Source organism: Mercenaria mercenaria, chromosome 15 (genome assembly GCF_021730395.1).
Source record: "Mercenaria mercenaria strain notata chromosome 15, MADL_Memer_1, whole genome shotgun sequence".
NCBI classification, from domain to species: Eukaryota; Metazoa; Mollusca; class Bivalvia; order Venerida; family Veneridae; genus Mercenaria; species Mercenaria mercenaria.
The window spans coordinates 72,610,880-72,633,776 of record NC_069375.1 but is presented as its reverse complement, the minus strand read 5'-3'; the positions used below and the strand labels follow the sequence as shown (position 1 = coordinate 72,633,776).

The following is a 22,897-nucleotide window of genomic DNA, read 5'->3' as shown; positions in this document are numbered from 1 at the left end:
CAGAGTCTTTTTTCCATAAATCTTGTCGGAATCGAGTTCTGTAGATTTTGTCAGAATCGGGTTCTGTAGATCTTGTAGGAATCGATTTCTGTAGATCTTGTCGGAATCGATTTCTGTAGATCTTGTCGGAATCGAGTTCTGTAGATCTTACCAGAATCGGGTTCTGTAAATCTTGTCGGAATCGATTTCTGTACATCTTGTCAGAATCGGGTTTTATAATTCTTGTCAGAATCGGGTTTTGTAAATTTTGTCAGAATCGATTTATGTAGATTTTGAAAAAATCAGTTTCTCTGTAGATCTTGTCAGATTCAGGTTCTGTAGATCTTGTCAGAAACGGGTCAGAGTCGGGTTCTGTAGATCTTGTCAGAAACGGGTTCTGTAGATCTTGTCAGATTCGGGTTCTGTAGATCTTGTCAGAAACGGGTTCTGTAGATCTTGTCAGATTCAGGTTCTGTAGATCTTGTCAGAAACGGGTTCTGTAGATCTTGTCAGATTCGGGTTCTGTAGATCTTGTCGGAATAGGGTTCTGTAGATCTTGTCAGAATCGATGTACTGTCCTGGAGCACATCATATTTTAATGGAAAGGTGTACGGTCGTTTCCTAATTTTGGATAATTTTACTATCAGAGTCCTTTTTTCCTTAGAAGTTAAACTGCAGACGAACCTATATTGTAAGTTCATTGAATAGTACGTGTTTTATAAATGTAGCAATTTTCTCTTAGCCTTTTTCATCGTTTTTTTTTTGCACATTTATAATATAGTTACAAGTACTTATTCCGTGCCAAATTTTGATGACATCTGTATATACGTACTTTTTATGAACATGTTAGTGTTATGATAGCTCACCGATGACAAGTACTGTATACCAAAGATTAGGAGAAAGTGAAATCTATTTCTTACAACTGTAGGTATTATTCTGTCCCAGATTATTGTAGTTCCAAGATTATTGTAGTTCCCAGATTATTGTTGTCAGATTATTGTAGTTCCCATATTATTGTTGTCAGATTATTCTTGTCAGATTATTCTTGTAAACAGAGTCTGACGTTCATACCAATACTGTTTGTTCTGTTATCACTTAATTGTACTGATAATGTTTCTTTTCAGACAAATATTGACGAATGCATGTCTAATACCTGTCTCCGAAACGGTACGTACACTGAAGTACATTGATTTCGCGAAAGATTCCTCATCGTTCAAGGAAGATAATTGTCCATTACTTCCGTGTGACATAGTTTCATGTGAGAATGAGATAGTCGCACGTTGCTTAAGGTCGGAAGTTGGTAACATATATACAGTGCCCATCACAAACAGCCGACATGTTATATATAATATAAATCATTTGAAGTTCTTTTTGATAAACATTGGTGATAACATGAAAGTACAAGAAATAGAAAATGAAAACAGACGTTTTTTCTTATTATTATTCGAAAAAACAAATGACTTAAATGTAAATGCATGTCCTTCAAACGAATTTATGCCGCCGCCGAATGGTTTTCCCCGACTCAATTTGAATTTGTGCAAACATACAGTAGAGAAATATCCAAAACATATATTTTAGTTGATATACAGTACAGGTATTACTCCCTGTAAGGAATTTTCATCCAGCGGCGGCGAATTTTATCATTTTATGCTTTGTTTCCGGTAACATGCTAAAAAAAAATTAGGGTAGGTAGGTCGGATTTTTTTTTTTGGATTTTTTGTATTAAGGGAGACTTTTCGGAAATTATTTTTGTGTCAAAAAATGAATACAAATAAGCAGGTTATGCCTTTAGAGCATCAGAAGTGGATTTCTAACATCACTGACCATGTTTAAAGCATAAAAAGTGCAGTTTTGCAACTGTTTGTCAAAAATTTGAAAAAAAAATGTTCCCCAAGGCCATAAAACATTTAGGGTAGGGCCAAAACTTAGGGTAGGTCGGGATACCGGAAACAAACAATTTTTTTACGCTTTACTGCTTTCTGTTGATTTACACTAGTAGACGATTCGTGCAAAAATTGTTCTTTCTACATTCGGGTAAGTTGTGCACGTGTAAAATCGGATATTTATCACCTATGACACGTTGGGTAAATTCATCCCGTGATAATAGTAGCTGATTGCGTTTACCTTAAGTAGACACGAAAATTCCTAACTTAAGGTCGGCTTTAAACACAGTATTAGAATTACTCTTTAAAAAAACCGACAAATGAAATTAACATATATCAAAAGCACTAAAACAATTCAGTTATATCTTGATCTGCGTAAACATCTTTACTATAAATCTATATCTCGCAAAATCTCATGAGAATTATACCAGATACCTGCATAAAGATCTTTACTATAAATTTGGTATCTTGCAAAATCTCATGAGAATTTTACAAGATACCTGCACAAAGACCTTTACTATAAATTTGGTATCTCGCTAAATCTCATGAGAACTATATCAAATACCTGTGTAAAGATATTTTCTATAAATTATATATCTCGCAAAATCTCATGAGAACTATATCAGACACCTGTGTAAAGATCTTTACTTTAGATTTTATATCTCGCAAAATCTCATGAGAACTATATCAGACACCTGTGTAAAGATCTTTACTTTAGATTTTATATCTCGCAAAATCTCACGAGAACTATATCAGACACCTGTGTAAAGATCTTTACTTTAGATTTTATATCTCGCAAAATCTCACGAGAACTATATCAGACACCTGTGTAAAGATCTTTACTTTAGATTTTATATCTCGCAAAATCTCACGAGAACTATATCAGACACCTGTGTAAAGATCTTTACTTTAGATTTTATATCTCGCAAAATCTCACGAGAACTATATCAGACACCTGTGTAAAGATCTTTACTTTAGATTTTATATCTCGCAAAATCTCACGAGAACTATATCAGACACCTGTGTAAAGATCTTTACTTTAGATTTTATATCTCGCTAAACCTCTTGAGAACTATATCAGTCAGCTGCGTGAAGATATTTACTATAAATTTTATATCTTGCAAATCTCTTGAGAAATTGGACATAGAAATAAGTCGATGATACGATGGTGAAAACGCGATATTACATCGGCATTTTACCATCGTATTATCGCCCCTTCGCGATTTCATCATCGTGCCATCGCGTTTTCACCATCGTACCATCCAAAAAGTCACGATTGTCCAAACGGAACACCGTTCTTATCATTAAAGCGTGATGGTTGTATGGAAGGATAGTATATAGCATAATGTCAACGTTAAAAGGCACTGACATTTTAGTCTGAACCAATTCTAACCATGGTAATTGAAGCAAACTGTGCCGTTATAAATTCGTCAACGGTATCCGTAATGACCGTTTATAATGGTTTTATTTTACCTTTTATTGTAACGTTTACTAAATATCCTCTGTTTCAGAAAATTTCCGGTTGCTATAATACCGAGCCGGATATGAATTAATGTAGCAGACGTTACGTTGGATCTGCACGATACGTTTCCCTCCATTTCTTGGATGGTGCAGGCGGCGGCTTACGTTCGTCGGCCTGAAGCTATTTCTCTTTAAAATCCCCTCTACACGATTCAGTTTGTCTTTTTAGACTATAATATAGTTTCTCTGTTATTAAGAAGCTCATGTTGTTCGCCTTAGAGTCAAACTGCGAAGATTTTGCCCAGATAGAAGCTCAGAACACCGACGCCTATAGCGGATTTCATGACAATGATTAACTGGCTCCCAGCTGATATACTGATGTGTACACTCACTGCCACCTGCACCATATACTGACATGTACTCTAACAGCCACCCGCACCATATACTGACGTGTACACTCACTGCCGCCCGCCCCATATACTGACTAGAACACTAACTGCCGCCCGCACCATGTACTGACGTGTACACTCACCGCCGCCCGCACCATGTACTGACGTGTACACTCACCGCCGCCCGCACCATGTACTGACGTGTACACTCACTGCCGCCCGCACCATATACTGGCGTGTACACTAACTGCCGCCCGCACCATGTACTGGCGTGTACACTAACTGCCGCCCGCACCATGTACACTAACTACAGCCCGCACCATGTACTGACGTGTACACTCACTGCCGCCCGCACCATGTACTGACGTGTACACTCACTGCCGCCCGCACCATGTACTGACGTGTACACTCACTGCCGCCCGCAACATATAATGACGTGTACACTCACTGCCGCCCTCACCATATACTGACGTGATAACACTCACTGCCGCCCGCACCATATACTGACGTGTACACTCACTGCCGCCCGCACCTTATACTGACGTGTACACTCACTGCCGCCCGCATCATATACTGACGTGTACACTCACTGCCGCCCGCACCTTGTACTGACGTGTACACTCACTGCCGCCCGCACCATATACTGACGTGTACACTCACTGCCGCCCTCACCATATACTGACGTGTACACTCACTGCCGCCCGCACCATATACTGACGTGTACACTCACTGCCGCCCGCACCTTATACTGACGTGTACACTCACTGCCGCCCGCACCATATACTGACGTGTACACTCACTGCCGCCCGCACCATGTACTGACGTGTACACTCACTGCCGCCCGCACCATGTACTGACGTGTAAACTAACTGCCGTCCGCACCATGTACTGACGTGTACACTCACTGCCGCCCGCACCATGTAATGACGTGTACACTAACTGCCGCCCGCACCATGTACTGACGTGTACACTAACTGCCGTCCGCACCATATACTGATGTGTACACTAACTGCCGTCTGCACAATATAATGACGTGTACACTCACTGCCGCCCGCACCATATACTGAGGTGTACACTAACTGCCGCCCGCACCATATACTGACGTGTACACTAACTGCCGTCTGCACCATATAATGACATGTACACTCACTGCCGCCTGCACCATACTAAATCTGAGAAAACGTAACATGCATGCCTAACGCAACGTCTGTTACTATTGCTTAAACATGGCTGAGAATATAGTTTAGGTGGTCGGATTTTTTTTTCAGAATAATTAAAGAAATTATTTGATGTATCGCCTTTGGGCATAAACCAACATGACTAGATTTCGTATAATGACGTGTACACTCACTGCCGCCCGCACCATATACTGACATGTACACTCACTGCCGCCTGCACCATATACTGACGTGTACACTCACTGCCGCCCGCACCATATACTGACATGTACACTAACTGCCGCCTGCACCATATACTGACGTGTACACTAACTGCCGCCTGCACCATATACTGCCATGAACACTAACTGCCGCCTGCACCATATACTGACGTGTACACTAACTGCCGCCTGCACCATATACTGTCGTGTACACTAACTGCCGCCTGCACCATATACTGACGTGTACACTCACTGCCGCCTGCACCATATACTGACATGTACACTCACTGCCGCCTGCACCATATACTGACATGTACACTAACTGCCGCCCGCACCATATACTGACATGTACATTAACTGCCGCCCGCACCATATACTGTCGTGTACACTAACTGCCGTCTGCACCATATACTGACGTGTACACTAACTGCCGCTCGCACCATATACTGACATGTACACTAACTGCCGCCTGCACCATATAATGACATGTACACTAACTGCCGCCTGCACCATACTAAATCTGAGAAAACGTAACATGCATGCCTAACGCAACGTCTGTTACTATTGCTTAAATCTGGCTGAGAATATAGTTCAGGTGGTCGGATTCTTTTTTCAGAATAATTAAAGAAATTATTTGATGTATCTCCTTTGGGCATAAACCAACATGACTAGATTTCGTTGTAGTAAGTCTACTCTGTCAGTCTGCATCGAGAATTTATACAAACAAGATAGAATATTACGCAACGTACATCTTAATATGTACTACTAAAGCCATCCAGCTGGCTTACGGAAGGCCGGTGGTTTTACCTAAGTGCCCTCTCGTGATGAAATCATGCATGGAGGGGCACATGGGGTCTTCCTCCACCATCAAACCTGGAAAGTCGCCGTCATATGACCTGTAATTGTGTCGGTGCGACGTTCAACCCAACAAAATAAATACATCCTGTGTGCTCCAGACGAGACCCCATCTTTCGTAACAGAAATTGGTAACTCGTCCGGACTTTATATAGTGCCTAAAATGGAGCTTTCCTTGCCCAAATGTCATTCCTAAATGATGACTCCTTTGAAGAAGGGAAGTGATGTGACCGCTTTTAAATAGCTTGTAAAAATAAAAATCTCTGACAACTGCGCCAGGGAGTCGACACTTTTGCTCAGTGTTAATTGCATTTGACTTCGAACCCGTGCGACCCAGGCTCAAATCCCGAATCGGGCACTTGGGTTTTTATATCATATAATTCTATCCTCTTCGATTTCTGTTACGCTCTTAAGTTGTAAGAACTTATTGACTTTCAAATGAATCTATAGGTTTTACTTCGACGCTGCAGTCCCTACAACAAAATTTCATTAGGTCAATTGATGACCTATAACTATACTAACAGCTTACCCTAAAGAAAGTTCATGTCAACTTAATTAGAAATAAGATTTCGTGAAACCGTTTGCCTTTGAACACATGCATATTGCACAAGTACATATAAATATTGCCCTTGTACGTATAAATATTGTCCTTGTTCAGACAAATGTTACCCTTGATTGATACAATGAGTAACCAAAACCTTGGAAAATGTTTAGTAATAACACAAGTCAAAACTCAGTGACATTATTTTATTATTTTCATATATCTGCAATTGCAATAAATTACTCAAACAATTTTGATTTATTATTTATCAAAATATGTGTTACACTAAGAACCTGCACTAGGGTATGCATTAAAAAATTTACAAAAAAATGAAAAAAAAAATACTCAAGTATGGACATACACTTCATGAACAATGATTACAGGTTATTAGCTTTGTACCGAGACATATGCACGAGTTCTTCAGTACTAAAGCAGCGCAATATTCTTCCGCTGAAGAACGAATGCATATTTGCCGATGCAAAGTTAAAGACTTTTTTATTACATACGCATCCACACGTAGAAATATCAGGTCAATATCATAAGTCTGTTGAATAACCTGAATAGGATTGACAAAACTGAACTAAATAGAGAACAACACATACACTGAATTACGTCACGTACCCAATATGAAATTCAGGCGTCAGTGTATGGAAAAATATTGACGTTTCCGGTACCAGTGTAACTTAACGGGGAATAGAAACGTGTATATAATAATATTTATTATGAAACTGATTCTGCACAGTCATGAGATGAAACCAATTTGTACACTATCAAAAAGCCGAAATAATTCAATTTATCTTCTTCATTTACGATAATGGCCTCGTTCAATTACTGATACATTTTGACAATGCGTGGGGCGCGGTTTAAAAAAGTGAAAGACTATCAGGTTTCCAAGCTACTCAGTCCACCTAGTACTCCCTTATAGTTGGTGATAAAAAAAGGTACAAAACCTAACACCTTATAGCCCTTAGTGTAAAACATGTACATACATTAGCTGTTGTGCAGGAGAAATAGAGAAATATTAGTAGGGTTAAAAACAAGATAAACGCAAGTATAACTATAATAGTTATTATGGTTGAAACATCGATACATTCTGCATGCTCACGGACAGACTGTCGAGCCCGCCTGCACCTTTGGCCCCTAAGTGTTATCTAGACCTTAAATTTTGGGACTATTTCTTGCGCATGGCACTCCGACTCGTGGCGGTGAACATTTGTGCCAAGTTACATCAAAATCCCTCAATGCATTAAGAAGAAATGCTCCGGACAAAATTGTAATTATTGTTTACCTAGGGACCTGGTTTATGCGCATGTTACTCCCTGTCATAATTGTGCCGTCCCGTCATGCATGAAGACGAAATGTTCCGGACAATGTCTTTACTGAATTTGACCTGTGACCTCTAAGTGAGACCTTGACCATAGACCTAGGTATCTGGTTTTTATGCAGGACACTCTGTCTCATGTTTGTGTTCATTTGTACCAAGTTACATTAAAGTCCCTCAATGCATGAAGAAGATATACTCCAGACAAAGTTTGGTCGTTTCCATAAAAGGTCGCGTTTTTCAAACGAGCATATAAAAGATATTGCTTAAACATGCATGACAAAATTACAGCGTGGAAAAGCTCTACAATGACCTTTGACCCCCAAAATGTGACCTTGACCTTTGAGATAGGCCCGAGATTTCCGTCTCATACAGGTCAACATTTTACGCCAAAGAAAAACAAGAGTGCCAGACTCTCACAAAATACGCCTGTCTAAATATTCAGTTATGTAAATTCAAGGGCCATAATCCAAGAGTGTCAGGGGCGATTTGGACAGCTATCAAACTTGGCCGAAATGCCCACACACATTGTCAGCAATTTGGTGAAGATCGGATGGAAACTGACTTGAAGGCTATATTCACAGTTTTTCGAGTAAATCAAGGGACATAATTCAAGAGTGCCTGAGACGATTTGAGTGGTTATCGACCTTGGCCTATTTTGCCCACACACATTGTTAGCAATTTGGTACAGATCGGATGAAAACTGTTCGACTAATAGAGCTGGTATGCTTTTAGATGCCGCCCGCCCGCCAGCCAAGGGTGCTCAAATAATATCCCCCGCTCTTTTAGATACGGGTGTATAAAAATAAGTTATTTTACAGTAATAAGTAAATGCAATTCAAACATGTGCGTAAAAATATAATAAATCCGCTATTTTGTTTTTGTTGCAATGAAAAGAAAATGGCAGCCTTTTGACCAAATATTTAAATGATGATAAATTTCTGATGCACAATTTTTTATTAGATTTTGAGAATTCTTTCACTTCTTTACATGATTCAAAAAAGCCCAGCAGATAAAATTAACATCAAAACAACAATGCCTTTCATTCTAACTTAAGTTATGGCCATTGAGTCATATGGCGTGAGTGATGATGTGGAACAACTGTTTTCAGCATGCATCAAATCCTCTCGATTTAAATTTCTAAGTAAAAGGGGCATAATTCATGAAAACGTGCGGCTAGAGTTGTGGACATTGTGTCATATGATGAATCCGTTTAGTAATAAGTAAAAACGCCTGAAAGTGAATCTAAACTATAATCTGAAATCTAAAGTAAAAGGTTTGGAATAGTTCATGAAATAAATCCATCAAGTAATTACATTGATAAACAAAAAGTGCGATCCTGTTTAAGATTCCGTGTAACCCAGCACTGAAATCGATTTCCATTTCATATTGCGAACAATCTGGAAAACGTTTTATGAAATTCAGGTAGGAAATATAACCTGTACTGTCTTAATCTGGTGTATCAATGATTTGACTTATAGTGGCCTTGTTTTTGACCTGAAATAATTGAGTTTCAAATTCTATAGATGGAAACTATCCTAGAAATCCAGTCTGACAATTTCTAACTTTTTTTCTATCTGCAAATTGACAATTTGATAATATCAGGAACTCAATGAATGCCAATTAACACTAATTAGTGCAAATTAAATGATATCTTCGATGCATAAATATTAGGTATATTCTGACAAAGCGCAAATATTACCAACGACTTCCCAGGCTAGATGGAAACATGCTTGGAACATTATGAAATAAAATAAAAACGTGACATTTAGAGAATCAACAATGTTTCCTGCGGATTTGACCTAGTTTTATAATTTATATCTAATTTAAAGAGTAAAAATCTCGTCCGAGATCTTTTATGGGTATCATTCTGACCAAGTTTCATTGGAATTGTGCCAAAGTTGTTGACGACAGATGACGACGGGAGTTTGTGCTCTCAGGTGAGCAAATAGCGTGTCATTGTAACTAGGTTACGATCAAAACAGTATTAAACGTAACTGGTAAAACTCAAAACAGTTGATATATAATACAAATTACATAAGGAAATCATATCATACATCTACAACAATCTATCAATATATATACACATGTTAATTGCTGTAACACAGAAAGGAAAACTTATAGAAATTGATTAGAAGTTATGTAATATATGTAAGCTTAAGTTTATTATATAATCCGTAGTCCCATTTTCTCGCATTGTAATAACAACTTTTGTTGATGAAAAGATTATTTCTCTTGCAACATCTATTCGTTTATCATGTTTGTTTGTTTGTTTTGGGTTTAACGCCGTTTTTCAACAGTATTTCAGTCATGTAACGGCGGGCAGTTAACCTAACCAGTATTCCTGGATTCTGTACCAGTACAAACCTGTTCTCCGCAAGTAACTGCCAACTTCCCCACATGAATCAGAGGTGGAGGACTAATGATTTCAGACACAATGTCGTTTATCAAATAGTCACGGAGAACATACGCCCCGCCCGAGGATCGAACTCGCGACCCCAAGATCCGTAGACCAACGCTCTTACCTACTGAGCTAAGCGGGCGGGCCGTCGTTTATCATGTAGAAATAAGTGAAACGTTATGAAATTTTAAGTAGAGATAATAAAATAGTCATTTCATTTATTAAGCAATGAATTTACAATACAACTAGTCTCTACATAGAAAAGTTTCTATCTATTTAATCAAGGACTGTTTCACAATCATATAAATCAGCAAGAGTGGCAGACTGTCAAAATACGCCCGTCATCGAACCTGGCCTAAATCAAGGACCATAATCCACGAGTGTGATTTGGCTTGTCATCGAACTTGGCCGAGATATTATGCACAAAAACATTGTCAGCAAGTTTTGTGAAGATCAGATGAAAACTTAGAAAACGGACAAGGCTAAATTCGCAAATTTTGAGTAATTCAAGAGCCATAATCTAAGAGTGCCTAGGGCGATTTGACTGGTTATTGTCCTTGGCTGATATTTTATGTCCACAAACATTTTCTACAAGTTTATTGAAGATCGGACGAAATCTGTTCCACTTAAAAATCAACAAGGCTAGATTCGCAGTTTTTTTGCGTAATTCAAGGGTCATAACCGAAGAGTGTCTGAGGCGATTTGGTTACTTATCGAACTTGGTTGATATATTATGCCCTTAAACATTATCACCAAGTTCGGTGAAGATTTTATGAAAAAATGATTTAGAGAGCAGACAAGGCTAAATTTGCAGACTCCGAGTATTTCAATGACCATAACCCAAGAGTGTCTGGGGCCATTTTTTCCTGGTCATCGAACTTGGCCGAGATATTATGCCCACAAACATTGTCACCAGATATGGGTGAAAACTATTCAATTTAGGGAGCGGACATGCTTTTGGACGCCGAACGCCCGCCGCCCTTCCGCCACGGGTGTTAGCATAATACGCCCCGCCGTTTCAGAGCCGGGCGTATAAAAAGGATTCCCAGTTTTAACTTTTTTATGAAAATTATGAAAAGTCCGCTGAGAACATTACAAGGTTTTCGTAAAAATATGTTCTTCCTAGTATGATTATTATAATGTCGTCTGCTAGAAACAAATGATTTTCTATAGAAACTACAAACCATATCACCTAAATAGGGATTTTCCCTTTCATAAGACGACTTACGCATGAAAATATTAAGTATTTTAATATATGGCTACGAACTATGCAAACAAAAGGTGATATTGGTAACAATATAAAAACATGCCTCACAATATATTTGTTTCTTAGAGCAAAATGCATTTAATATTTAAACAATTCCATAAAAAGCGGCAACTTCGTTGCCGTGGTATGTCAAACACAGCTAAATTCATCTGTAACAGGGCCATTTCCAGGCATTTTAAAACTATATATCTTAAATTAACACTTAAAACATTTTTAACAATTAACATCAAAATGATGCCAATTAAACACTTTTTTATATAAAAAAGTTGTCTTTTGACAGCGCGCGTGACTGTTTGAAACCATTCCACTTACTTAATACATACAAAATTTATTATTTTTCTACTTAGAAAAATGAACTCAAATCGATATGTTTACACACTGCAGAAAGTTCGACATTTCTTTTAAACCAGCTAATTTAAGTAACAGTATGATTTGTCCCTGGTAAATTAGTATTTCCAAGTCGTTTTTCTACAGATTTCTGGGTATAGTAAGATTATAGCCCTGCAATTGTCCAATTGCCAGAAACAAGCGATCATGTCCTGTATGTTATGGTGCTTGTAGCCTAGCCTCCAGAAATGCATCTATGATCTTGAAGTATAAAGGGAGATTGAACCTGAAAAAGAAATAAAAAATTATATAATTTACGAATATTTACACACATCTGAATGCTTCAGTCTTCACTTACTGCATTTATGTAACACGTAGATAAAAACAATTACTCCACTAAGAGGGCAAAGGTCGAACAAGGAAACCAACTACAGGAAATGTATCCATGGAAGCGACCAACACCGAATGGTCGCCCCAGAGAATTACCATGACGTGCCAGACGAGCACTTTAACATTGATACAATAACTATGACTATGTACTAACAGGTACTGATAAATTGCAGTAGAAACGCCATCATGTATATTCATTGTCATTATTTAAAAAAAAATGAGCAGACGATAAACTGACTCAGAGACGTTTAGAAAATTATACAGATGAGCATTAGTGTGAGAGATAGATTATGCTGAATTAAATTAAGAATGCGAAAAACAAATTTGTTGGTAGTAACTCGATTTAACAGAAACAATAGTGATTAAGGTTTTAAATTGTTTTTGGATTTAAAGGATCGATCTTTAATGAAATATCTAGAACACCGTAACGCGAGATATAAGGTCAGGGACCACTAATTCAAAAAGGGGGTACTTACTAGAAATTAGATAGTTTTAGTGCGTTAAGATCATCTTAATGCAGGGATAACCCCATTTTTAATAACATCTTTCTTTTTAACAACAGACTTTCGAGGGATCGATTTAACGGTTGGTGCCAGATCAGTAGGGGTATGGGTATTCTAAAGATGTTATAACACGAGAAGAACATGCGCTAACGCTATTCTAGCAATAAAAACTAATAAATAAATCTTTTGTTCCTAAACATCATAAACTTCCAATGAATTGCGCGGGAATGTATGCTTTTTTTCACGTTCACGTCATTTCCTTATGAATGATCCGTTTTGAGGCCGTAATACGTTCACGCTTTTCCAAGGAACGCACATGTTTAAAAGATGTTTTAACACTTGTTTTTTTCTCTTGTTAAAACTTTCTCGAAAATTGAAAAGAACAACAGTTTAATGCCAGTATAAACATTTTGGCGATATTTGCTACATGTGATTGGTATTGAAAGCAGTTTAATGAAATGATTTTCTCTCTTTATGACAGGGAATGATACAAATGTACAGATGTAATTTGAAACCGAAAATGCTCAAATAAAATATCACTTCTCAAATGTTCTTTGATTGTTGTTTTTATTTTTAATAGTGGAAGAGTAGTACAACTGGAAATATATTGAAAACAACGTGATAAAATCTATACATATTTATATTCATAGAATCTATAATAATGTAATGTCGAATGGAAGTCTAGTCCTGTGGAAAACAAGTGAATGAAGTATTGCCATGCAATACAAAGTCCCCTACTGGAAGGCACCTAATTTTCTCTACTGCAGTATAACATAATGAACTGATATCTGTCAATGATGTATAAACAATATTGTACTACATATACAATATGTTATAACAACACACTTGGATTAAAATGTGCATATATAAAAACTCACAGTTGTTTTCATATTGAATTTTTTTGGCTGATTATAAAAATGTTATCATGTAAGTTATTTATAGTAACAACAAAGGGAAATTAATCTTAAAAAAAAAAAAAAAAAAAAAAAAAAAATCTATATAATATAAGTAAGTCCACAAGAAACTCTTTACCAGGTAGAGATAGGTCAAAATACACCTAAAAATTGGATGTAACATGCATGCTCTACGACAGAAAAGTGGTCTCGATTTTTTTCTACCACCAGTAATAAAAAAGTTACAATAAAATCTATTTATAGTAAAACAAAGGGACGTAATTCTAAAAACAAGGGTGCCTCATGTTGGTGAATATTTGGTCCAAGTTACATCAAAATCCCTTCATGCATGAAGAAGAAATGTTCCGTACAAAGTCATTCTTGAATTTGACCTTTGACCTCTAAATATGACCTTGACCTTAGACCTAGGGACCTGGTTCTTGCGCATGACATGTTGTCTCATCCAGGGGAATATTTGTGCCAACTGATATCTAAATCCTGTTTTGCATGACAAAGTTATAGACCGGACAGGAAAAAAATCCTCTTGACCTTTGATCTCAAAGTGTGACCTTGACCTTTAAGCTAGGGTACTGGGTGTTGCGCATGACACGTCGTCTCATCATGGGAAACATTTATGCCAAGTAATATTGTAATCCCTTGATGGATGACAGAGTTCTGGATCGGACAGGGAAAAAAACCTTATTGACCTTTGACCTCCAATTGTGACCTTGACCTTTGAGCTAAGGGTCTGGGCTTTGTGCATGACATGTTGTCTCATCATGGGGAACATTTGTGCCAAGTAATATTAAAATCCCTTCATGGATGGCAGAGTTATGGACGGGACAGGAAAAAAACTCTGTTGACCTTTGACCCCCAATTGTGACCTTGATCTTTGAGCTAAGGGTCCGGGATTTGCGCACGACACGTCGTCTCATCATGGGGAACACTTGTGCTAAGTGATATTAAAATCCCTTAATGAATGTCAGAGTTACGGACCGGACACGAAACAGACCCTGTTCATGCTATGTTAACATTTGACTGCTAAGTGTGACCTTGACCTTTGAGCCAGGGGTCTGAAAGTTGTGCATGACACATCGTCTTATTATGAGGTACATTTGTGCCAAGTAATATTAAAATCCCTTGATAGATGGGAGAGTTATGGACCGGACAGGAAAAAAGCCTTGTTGACCTTTGACCTCCAATTGTGACCTTGACCTTTAAGCTAGGGGTCCAGGTTTTGCGCATGACAAGTCGTCTCCTCATGGGGAACATTTGTGCCAAGTAATATTAAAATCTCTTCATGGATGGGAGAGTTATGGACCGGACAGGAAAAAAGCCTTGTTGACCTTTGACCTCCAATTGTGACCTTGACCTTTGAGCTAGGGGTCCGGGATTTGCGCATGACACATCATCTCATAATGGGGAACATTTGTGCCAAGTAATACTAAAATCCCTTCAAGGATGGGAGAGTTGTGGACCGGACAGGAAAAAAGCCCTGTTGACCTTTGACCTCCAATTGTGACCTTGACCTTTGAGCTAGGGGTCCGGGTTTTGCGCATGGCACGTCGACTCATCATGGGGAACATTTGCGCCAAGTAATATTAAAATCCCTTCATGGATGACAGAGTTATGGACCGGACACGAAATTGAGGACGGACGGACAGACGGACGGACGGAATGACGGAAAAGTGCATTCCTATAGTCCCCGAAACTGGTTTTCAACCAGTAGGGGACTAACAATGAACACTGCGTTGACGCAGTGGCATTTACGTCACATCCTGTACACTAAATATAGCTCACTGTAAGTCGTATACCTAAAGAGGCTGTATATCCCCCGTAGTTTATTATCAAGCACTTCTGCTACACCTTTTACTGTTGCTGCTCGTGTTTGTAGACTATTTTCTTTTTTAGAACACAGTAAAGACAGTGATCGTATGGGCATGCCGAACGTAGATTTTTTTTTTGTAAAACGTGACGCTTTTCTAACGGCCTAAACTTTCTTAAAACACAAATAACATCAATAACTTTTCATCAATGGAAAGCTTATAAAACAAGCAATTTATGAATTACTTTATTATCATTTCGAAATAAAAAGGATTAATTATAAATGCTTAACGTAGTGTATTTCTAAACGTTTTGAACATCGCCTATGCATCTATTAAAATATATATGTCATTTAAATGGTTATTCATTTAAAAAAAGATATTTTTAATACGAAAATATGAAAATTTTAAATATTTCAAAACTTTTTGCATTTTGTAAATCCGTAAATGAAAGAAAACGTTATTAAAAATTGAAAATTCCGATCCCATACACAATCTATGTAAAACAATTGTTTTGCCCACCACCAGATAAACAGATGTTTATGCATGACTCACGGCGATCTCTCCGAATGCTAATATTACTACCCTTCCACAGCTTCTGCTGCTACTACTACTATTCCTACTACTGCAACTGCTTCTGCTATTGCTTCGGTTGCTGCAGCTGTTACTTCTACTGTTGTTGCTGCTGTTGCTGCTACTGCAATTACGTCTTTTACTGCTAAAACTACTGCTACTATTAAAGCTGCTGCCACAACTACTACGTTTCTGCTTCTACTCTACTGCACCCGCTGCTGCTACTGCTACTGTTGCTGCTGCTACTACTACTACTCTTACTACTGCTACTACTTCTACTATTGCTTCTGTTGCCGCAGCGACTACTGCTTCGGTTGCTGCAGCTCCTACTGCTACTGATGTCACTGCCACTTCTACTGCTGCTGCTGATACTTTTGCTTCTGCTGCTTCTATTACTCCTACCGCTGCTACTACTTCTGGTATAACTTTTGCTGCTGCAGCGGCTACTGCTAACTCTACTACTGCTGCTTGTAATACTACTTCAACTAATGCTGCTGCTGTCTTTTGCTACTACTGCTGCTTCTCTTACTACCACTAGTGTAACTACTGCTGATAACACTTCTTTTGCTACTAATACTACTACTACTAATGATGCTGCAGCAACTACTACTACTGCTGCTACTATTTTTTTCTACTGCTACTGCTGCTGCTTCTGCTCTTACCACTACTACTACTGGTGTCACTACTGCTGCTACTACTACTTTTGCTACTACTGCTACTACTACTACTACTACTTCTACTACTTATGCTGTTGCAGCTACTGTTACTTAGGTACTGTTACTACCGCTGCTACTACTTCTTCTACTGCAACTGCTGCTACTACTGCTCCTACCGCTACTACTACTAGTGTTACTACTGCTGCTACTACTATTTCTGCTTCTACTGCTACTGCTGCTACTTCTACTGCTGCTGCATTTACTACTACTACGTATGATACTGCTGCTACTGTTTCTGACACTACTAGTAGGATCCTACAGCTATTAGTAGTAGTGTTACTACGGCTGCTACTTCTACTACTACTGCTGCTTCTGCTACTACTTCTGATACTACTTCTACTGCTACTACTAATCCTATTACTACTACTACTTCCAGTGCTATAACTGCTGCTGTTACTATTGCTGCTGCAGTTACTGCTACTACTATTGCCGCTACTGCTACTACTGCTACTCTTACTACTGCTGCTGGAGCTATTGCTACTAATGTTGCCACTACTGCTACTACTGTTGCTCTTACTTCTGCTGCTAAAGCTATCGCAACTACTGCTGCTGCTACTGCTACTCTTACTACTGCTGCTGGAGCTATAGCTACTAATGTTGCCGCTACTTCTACTACTTTTGCTCTTACTCCTTCTGCTACAGCTATTGCTTCTACTGTTGCCACTACTGCTGCTACTGCTGCTTTTACTACTGCTACTGCTGCAGCAGCTATTGCTACTACCGTTGCCGCTACTGCTACAACTGCTGCTCTTACTACTACTTTTGCAGCTATTGCTACTAATGTTGCCGCTACTGTTACTACTGCTACTCTAACTGCTGCTGCTGCAGCTATTGCTAATACTGTTGCCGCCATTGCTACTACGCTTGCCGCTACTTATACTTCTGCTGCTCTTACTACTACTGCTGCAACTATTGCTTCCACTGTGCCACTACTGCTTCTGCTGCCGCTCATACTACTACAGATGCTCTTACAACTGCTGATGCAGATACTTCTACTACTATTGCTCTTACTACTACTGCTGCAGCTATTGCTTCTACTATTGCTCTTAATACTGCTGCTGCAGCTATTGCTTCTACTATTGCTCTTAATACTGCTGCTGCAGCTATTGCTTCTACTATTGCTCTTAATACTGCTGCTGCAGCTATTGCTAATACTGTTGCAGCTACTGATACTACAGCTGATGCAGTTATTTCTACTACGTTTACCGCTACTTCTACTACTATTACTCTTACTGCCACTGCTACAGCTATTGCTTCTACTATTGCCGCTACTGCTACTCTTGTTGCTCTTAAAACTGCTGCTGCAGCTATTGATAATACTGTTGCCGCTACTGATACTACTGCTGATGCAGTTATTTCTACTACTGTTAGTTTAGTTTAATCATATTTTATTGCATATTTTCAATATATATACATGTTACACACATAATTATCTAATACAGAAGTATGAAAATAGCAAATGGGTTGGACTTTAAGTTATACCAACATTGTAAGCAGCCCTTCCCACTGCGTCAAATAATTGTAGATTAAACTAATGGCGGTTTTTATAATTTAAAGAAATGAGAAAAAAAGCACATAGAAAAAATGTTTCAATTACACAAACATAAAAAAGAATAGTGGAAACAAAAAGGGAAAAAATAATTATACAAAAAGTATGGTTGTACTTCTGTTACAATGCCACCAACGCGACCGACCCCCCCCCCCCCCCCCCCCCCCCCCCCGTTGAACTAGGTACTACATGTAATCTCTTATCAGGAAGCGCTATAGTTATACTTGTTGATGAAATCGTCCTGTATTTTTTATGTATACCTGTACGTCATTAAAGATCTTTTCATTTTGTGTATCAGTCAAAGTATCCGCACCAAACAGAATTTTACGTGGGCTTAATGGATGGAAAGAGCGAGTACTTTGAAAGAGTTATAGTCTTGCATTTCGAAACCGGGTACAATTGAAAAGAAAGTGTTCTGTATCTTCAATTCCATCTCCACATGCGCAAATAGGATCATCTCTGAGATGGTTTGTAAACAGGTCAAAATTTAAGTTGCTGCACCTATTTCTCATGCGTGCGTGATGAAATGAATGTAATCTTTCTCCGTATAAAAAGTATTTAGGTACGTTTGGTGGTTTGAACATATTTTTTAACTGAGATTTGAAAGAAGCAAGCGTCGGTGATTCACGGATACTATTATCGAGTTCGTTCCATAGATTCAGTGATGACGGGACGACAGATTTAGAGTACATTTCAGTACGTCTTGATAGCGTGACGAAGTCAGAATTGTTTCTTAAGTTATATGGAGTCGAATCTTCAACAGAGTTGGGAAAAAGTTCCTTAAGGTATTCTGGCAGTAGACCATTCTTTATTATATAAAGCAAATTCAGTTTTTGAATTTTTCCTACGATCTGACAAGGAGACCCAACCTATTTCTTGTGTAAGACGTTCTATTGATACGGAACGCGTGAGATCTGTCACTATTCTGGCAGCTTCATATTGAATTTTGTCCAGAGAGTTCTTTTCATATTCCGTGCAACTGTCCCAAACAATTGATGCGTATTCAATAAGAGGTCTTAAGTAAGCTATATAAATTTGGTTTAGTGTAACGCGTTTCAGTTTGTATTTTAATTTACGCATAGATCCGAGCACTTTCGATGCTGATGCCAAAATATTTTTGATATGGTCATGCCATTTGCCATCTTGGCAGAAAGTAATTCCTAAATGTTTATGATGGTCGACAAAACTAAGCTGTGTATTTTCAAAAATAATGGATGGTTTCATGGAATTAGATAGCCCGAAGAACATCACTTTTGTTTTAGCTGGGTTAAACTTAATTAGCCATTGCTTTGCCCAAGAAGAATTTTTTTCAAGATCAGAATTTAACATTTCTTCCATGAGAGGAATGTTGTTGGTAGAAACTGCAAGGGAGCTGTCGTCGGCAAAAAGACGAGTAGTACTTATTAGTGACTCAACAATATCGTTAACGTAAACTAAAAATAGTAAGGGACCAAGCACTGATCCTTGAGGAACCCCAGCATTCACATATTTTGTATCGGAAAATGATTGTCTGACGAATACTTTTTGAGAACGGTCTTTTAAGTAGTTATCTACCCAGCTGAGAATATTGCCCGAGATACCATACTGTCTAAGTTTGAATATTAACTCCTTATGCCAAACTACTACTGTTGCCGCTACTTCTACTTCTATTGCTCTTACTGCTAATGCTACAGCTATTGCTACTATTGATGCCGCTTTTGCTATTACTGTTGCTCTGACAACTACTGCTGCAGCTATTATTACTACTGTTGCCGCTACTGCTACTACTGATGCCGCTACTGCTACTTCTGCTGCTCTGACTACTACTGCTGCAGCTATTACTACTACTGTTGCCGCTACTGCTACTACTGATGCCGCTTTTGCTACTACTGCTACTCTGACTACTACTGCTGCAGCTATTACTACTACTATTGTCACTAATGCTACTACTGCTACTCTGACTACTACTGCTGCAGCTATTGCTACTACTATTGCCTACTACTGCTACTCTGACTACTACTGCTGCAGCTATTGCTACTACTATTGCCACTACTGCTACTACTGCTAATCTGACTACTACTGCTGCAGCTATTGCTACTACTATTGCCACTACTGCTACTCTGACTACTACTGCTGCAGCTATTGCTACTACTATTGCTCTAACTACTACTGCTGCAGCTATTACTACTAATGTTGCCACTACTGCTACTACTGTTGCTCTGATTTTTATGCTGCAGCTATTACAATTACTGCTACCACTGTTGCCGCTACTGCTATTACCGATGCCTCTTTTGATACTACTGCTGCTTTGACTACTACTGCTGCAGCTATTGCAATCACTATTGCCACTACTGCTACTACTGTTGCTCTAACTACTACTGTTGCCACTACTGCTACCACTGTTGCACTATCTACTACTGCAGCAGCTATTACTACTACTGTTGCCACTACCACTACTACAGTTGCTCTGACTACTACTGCTGCAGCAGCTATTACTACTACTGTTGCGATTACTGCTACTACTGTTGCCGCTACTGCTACTACTGTTGCTCTAACTACTACTGCTGCAGCTATTGCTACTACTGTTGCCACAACTACTACTACAGTTGCTCTGACTACTACTGCTGCAGCTATTACTACTACTGTTGCCATTACTGCTACTACTGATACCGCTTTTGCTACTACTGCTGCTCTGACTACTACTGCTGCAGCTGTTACTATTACTATTGCCACTACAGATACTACTGCTGCTCAACTACTACTGCTGCAGCTATTGCTACTACTGTTGCCGCTACTGCTACTACTGATGACACTTTTGCTACTACTGCTGCTCTGACAACTACTCTGCAGCTATTCCTACTACTTTTGCCGCTACTGCTACTACTGCTGCTCTAACTACTACTCTGCAGGTATTGCTACTACTGCTGCTCTTACAACTGATGCAGTAATTGCTAATTGCTAATACTTTTGCAAGTACTGTTAGTATCGCTGAACTTACTACTGCTGCTGCAGTTATTTCTACTACTAATGTCGCTACTGCTACTACTGCAGAAATTGCTACTTCTACTACTGTTGCCGCTACTGCTACTACTGATGCCGCTACTGCTACTTCTGCTGCTCTGACTACTACTGCTGCAGCTATTACTACTACTGTTGCCGCTACTGCTACTACTGATGCCGCTTTTGCTACTACTGCTACTCTGACTACTACTGCTGCAGGTATTACTACTACTATTGCCACTACTGCTACTCTGACTACTATTGCTACTACTATTGCCACTACTGCTACTACTGCTAATCTGACTACTACTGCTGCAGCTATTGCTACTACTATTGCCACTACTGCTACTCTGGCTACTACTGCTGCAGCTATTGCTAATACTATTGCCACTAATGCTACTCCTGCTAATCTGACTGATACTGCTGCAGCTATTGCTACTACTATTGCTCTAACTATACTGTGCCCGCTATTACACTATGTTGCCACTACTGTACTACTGTTGCTCTATTTTATGCTGCAGCTATTACAATACTGCTACCCTGTTGCCGCTACTGCTATTACCGAGTCCTTTTATATACTGCTGCTTGACTACTACTGCTGCAGCTATTGCAATCACTAAATTTCCACTACTGCTACTACTGTTGCTCTTACTACTACTGTTGCACTACTTACCACTGTTAGCACTATACTACTGCAGCACTTTACTACTGTTGCCACTACCACTACTACAGTTGCTTGACTACTACTGCAGCAGCTATTACTACTACTGTTGCGTTTGCTACTACTGTTGCCACTACCACTATACAGTTGCTCTGACTATACTGCTGCAGCACTATTACACTACTGTTGCCACTAAACCCTAACCACTTGCTCTGACTACTACTGCTGCAGCAGCTATTACTACTACTGTTGCGATTACTGCTACTACTGTTGCCGCTACTGCTACCAATGATGCCGCTTTTGCTACTACTGCTGCTCTGACTATTACTGCTGCAGCTATTACTATTACTATTGCCACTACTGCTGCTCTAACTAGTACTGCTGCAGCTATTGCTAGTACTGTTGCCGCTTCTGCTGCTCTAACTTCTACTGCTGCAACTATTGCTACTACTGTTGCCGCTACTGCTACTACTGCTGCTCTGACAACTACTCTGCAGCTATTCCTACTACTTTTGCCGCTACTGCTACTAAATGATACCGCTTTTGCTACTACTGTTGCTTAACTACTACTGCGCAGCTATGACTTACTGTCACAAATCTAAAAGTTGCTCTGACTACTTAGCTGCAGCTATTACTACTACTGTTGCCATTACTGCTACTACTGATACCGCTTTTGCTACTACTGCTGCTCTGACTACTACTGCTGCAGCTGTTACTATTTCTATTGCAACTACAGATACTACTGCTGCTCTAACTACTACTGCTGCAGCTATTGCTACTACTGTTGCCGCTACTGCTACTACGATACACTATTGCTTTACTAAGCTATGCTCTCTGACACTACTCTGCAGCTATTCCTACATTTTTTGCCGCTACTGCTACTACTGCTGCTCTAACTACTACTCTGCAGCTATTGCTACTACTGCTGCTCTTAAACTGATGCAGTAATTGCTAATTGCTAATACTTTGCAGTACTGTTATTCTACTATGCTGCTCAGTTATTTCTCT

The 22,897-nt window shown here is 39.1% G+C and overlaps 2 protein-coding genes across 2 annotated transcripts in view; both read right to left on the bottom strand.

Annotated features, from left to right (window-relative positions):
• Window positions 1-6,677: 6,677 nt before the first annotated feature.
• Window positions 6,678-22,897, bottom strand: part of LOC123558371 (uncharacterized) — a 73,869-nt gene continuing 57,649 nt past the window's right edge. Inside the window, exon 8 of the mRNA XM_053525687.1 lies at window positions 6,678-12,088. The gene's annotated coding sequence lies outside the window, so the exon portion shown is untranslated. The remainder of the gene's footprint in view (window positions 12,089-22,897) is intronic.
• On the bottom strand, window positions 16,606-17,553 carry LOC123531446 (uncharacterized). The gene is made up of 2 exons (XM_053524326.1): window positions 17,329-17,553; window positions 16,606-17,263 (listed from the first exon to the last, which is right to left on the bottom strand). The coding sequence occupies exons 1-2, from the start codon at window positions 17,551-17,553 to the stop codon at window positions 16,748-16,750; spliced, it is 741 nt and encodes a 246-aa protein (XP_053380301.1). The 3' UTR covers window positions 16,606-16,747.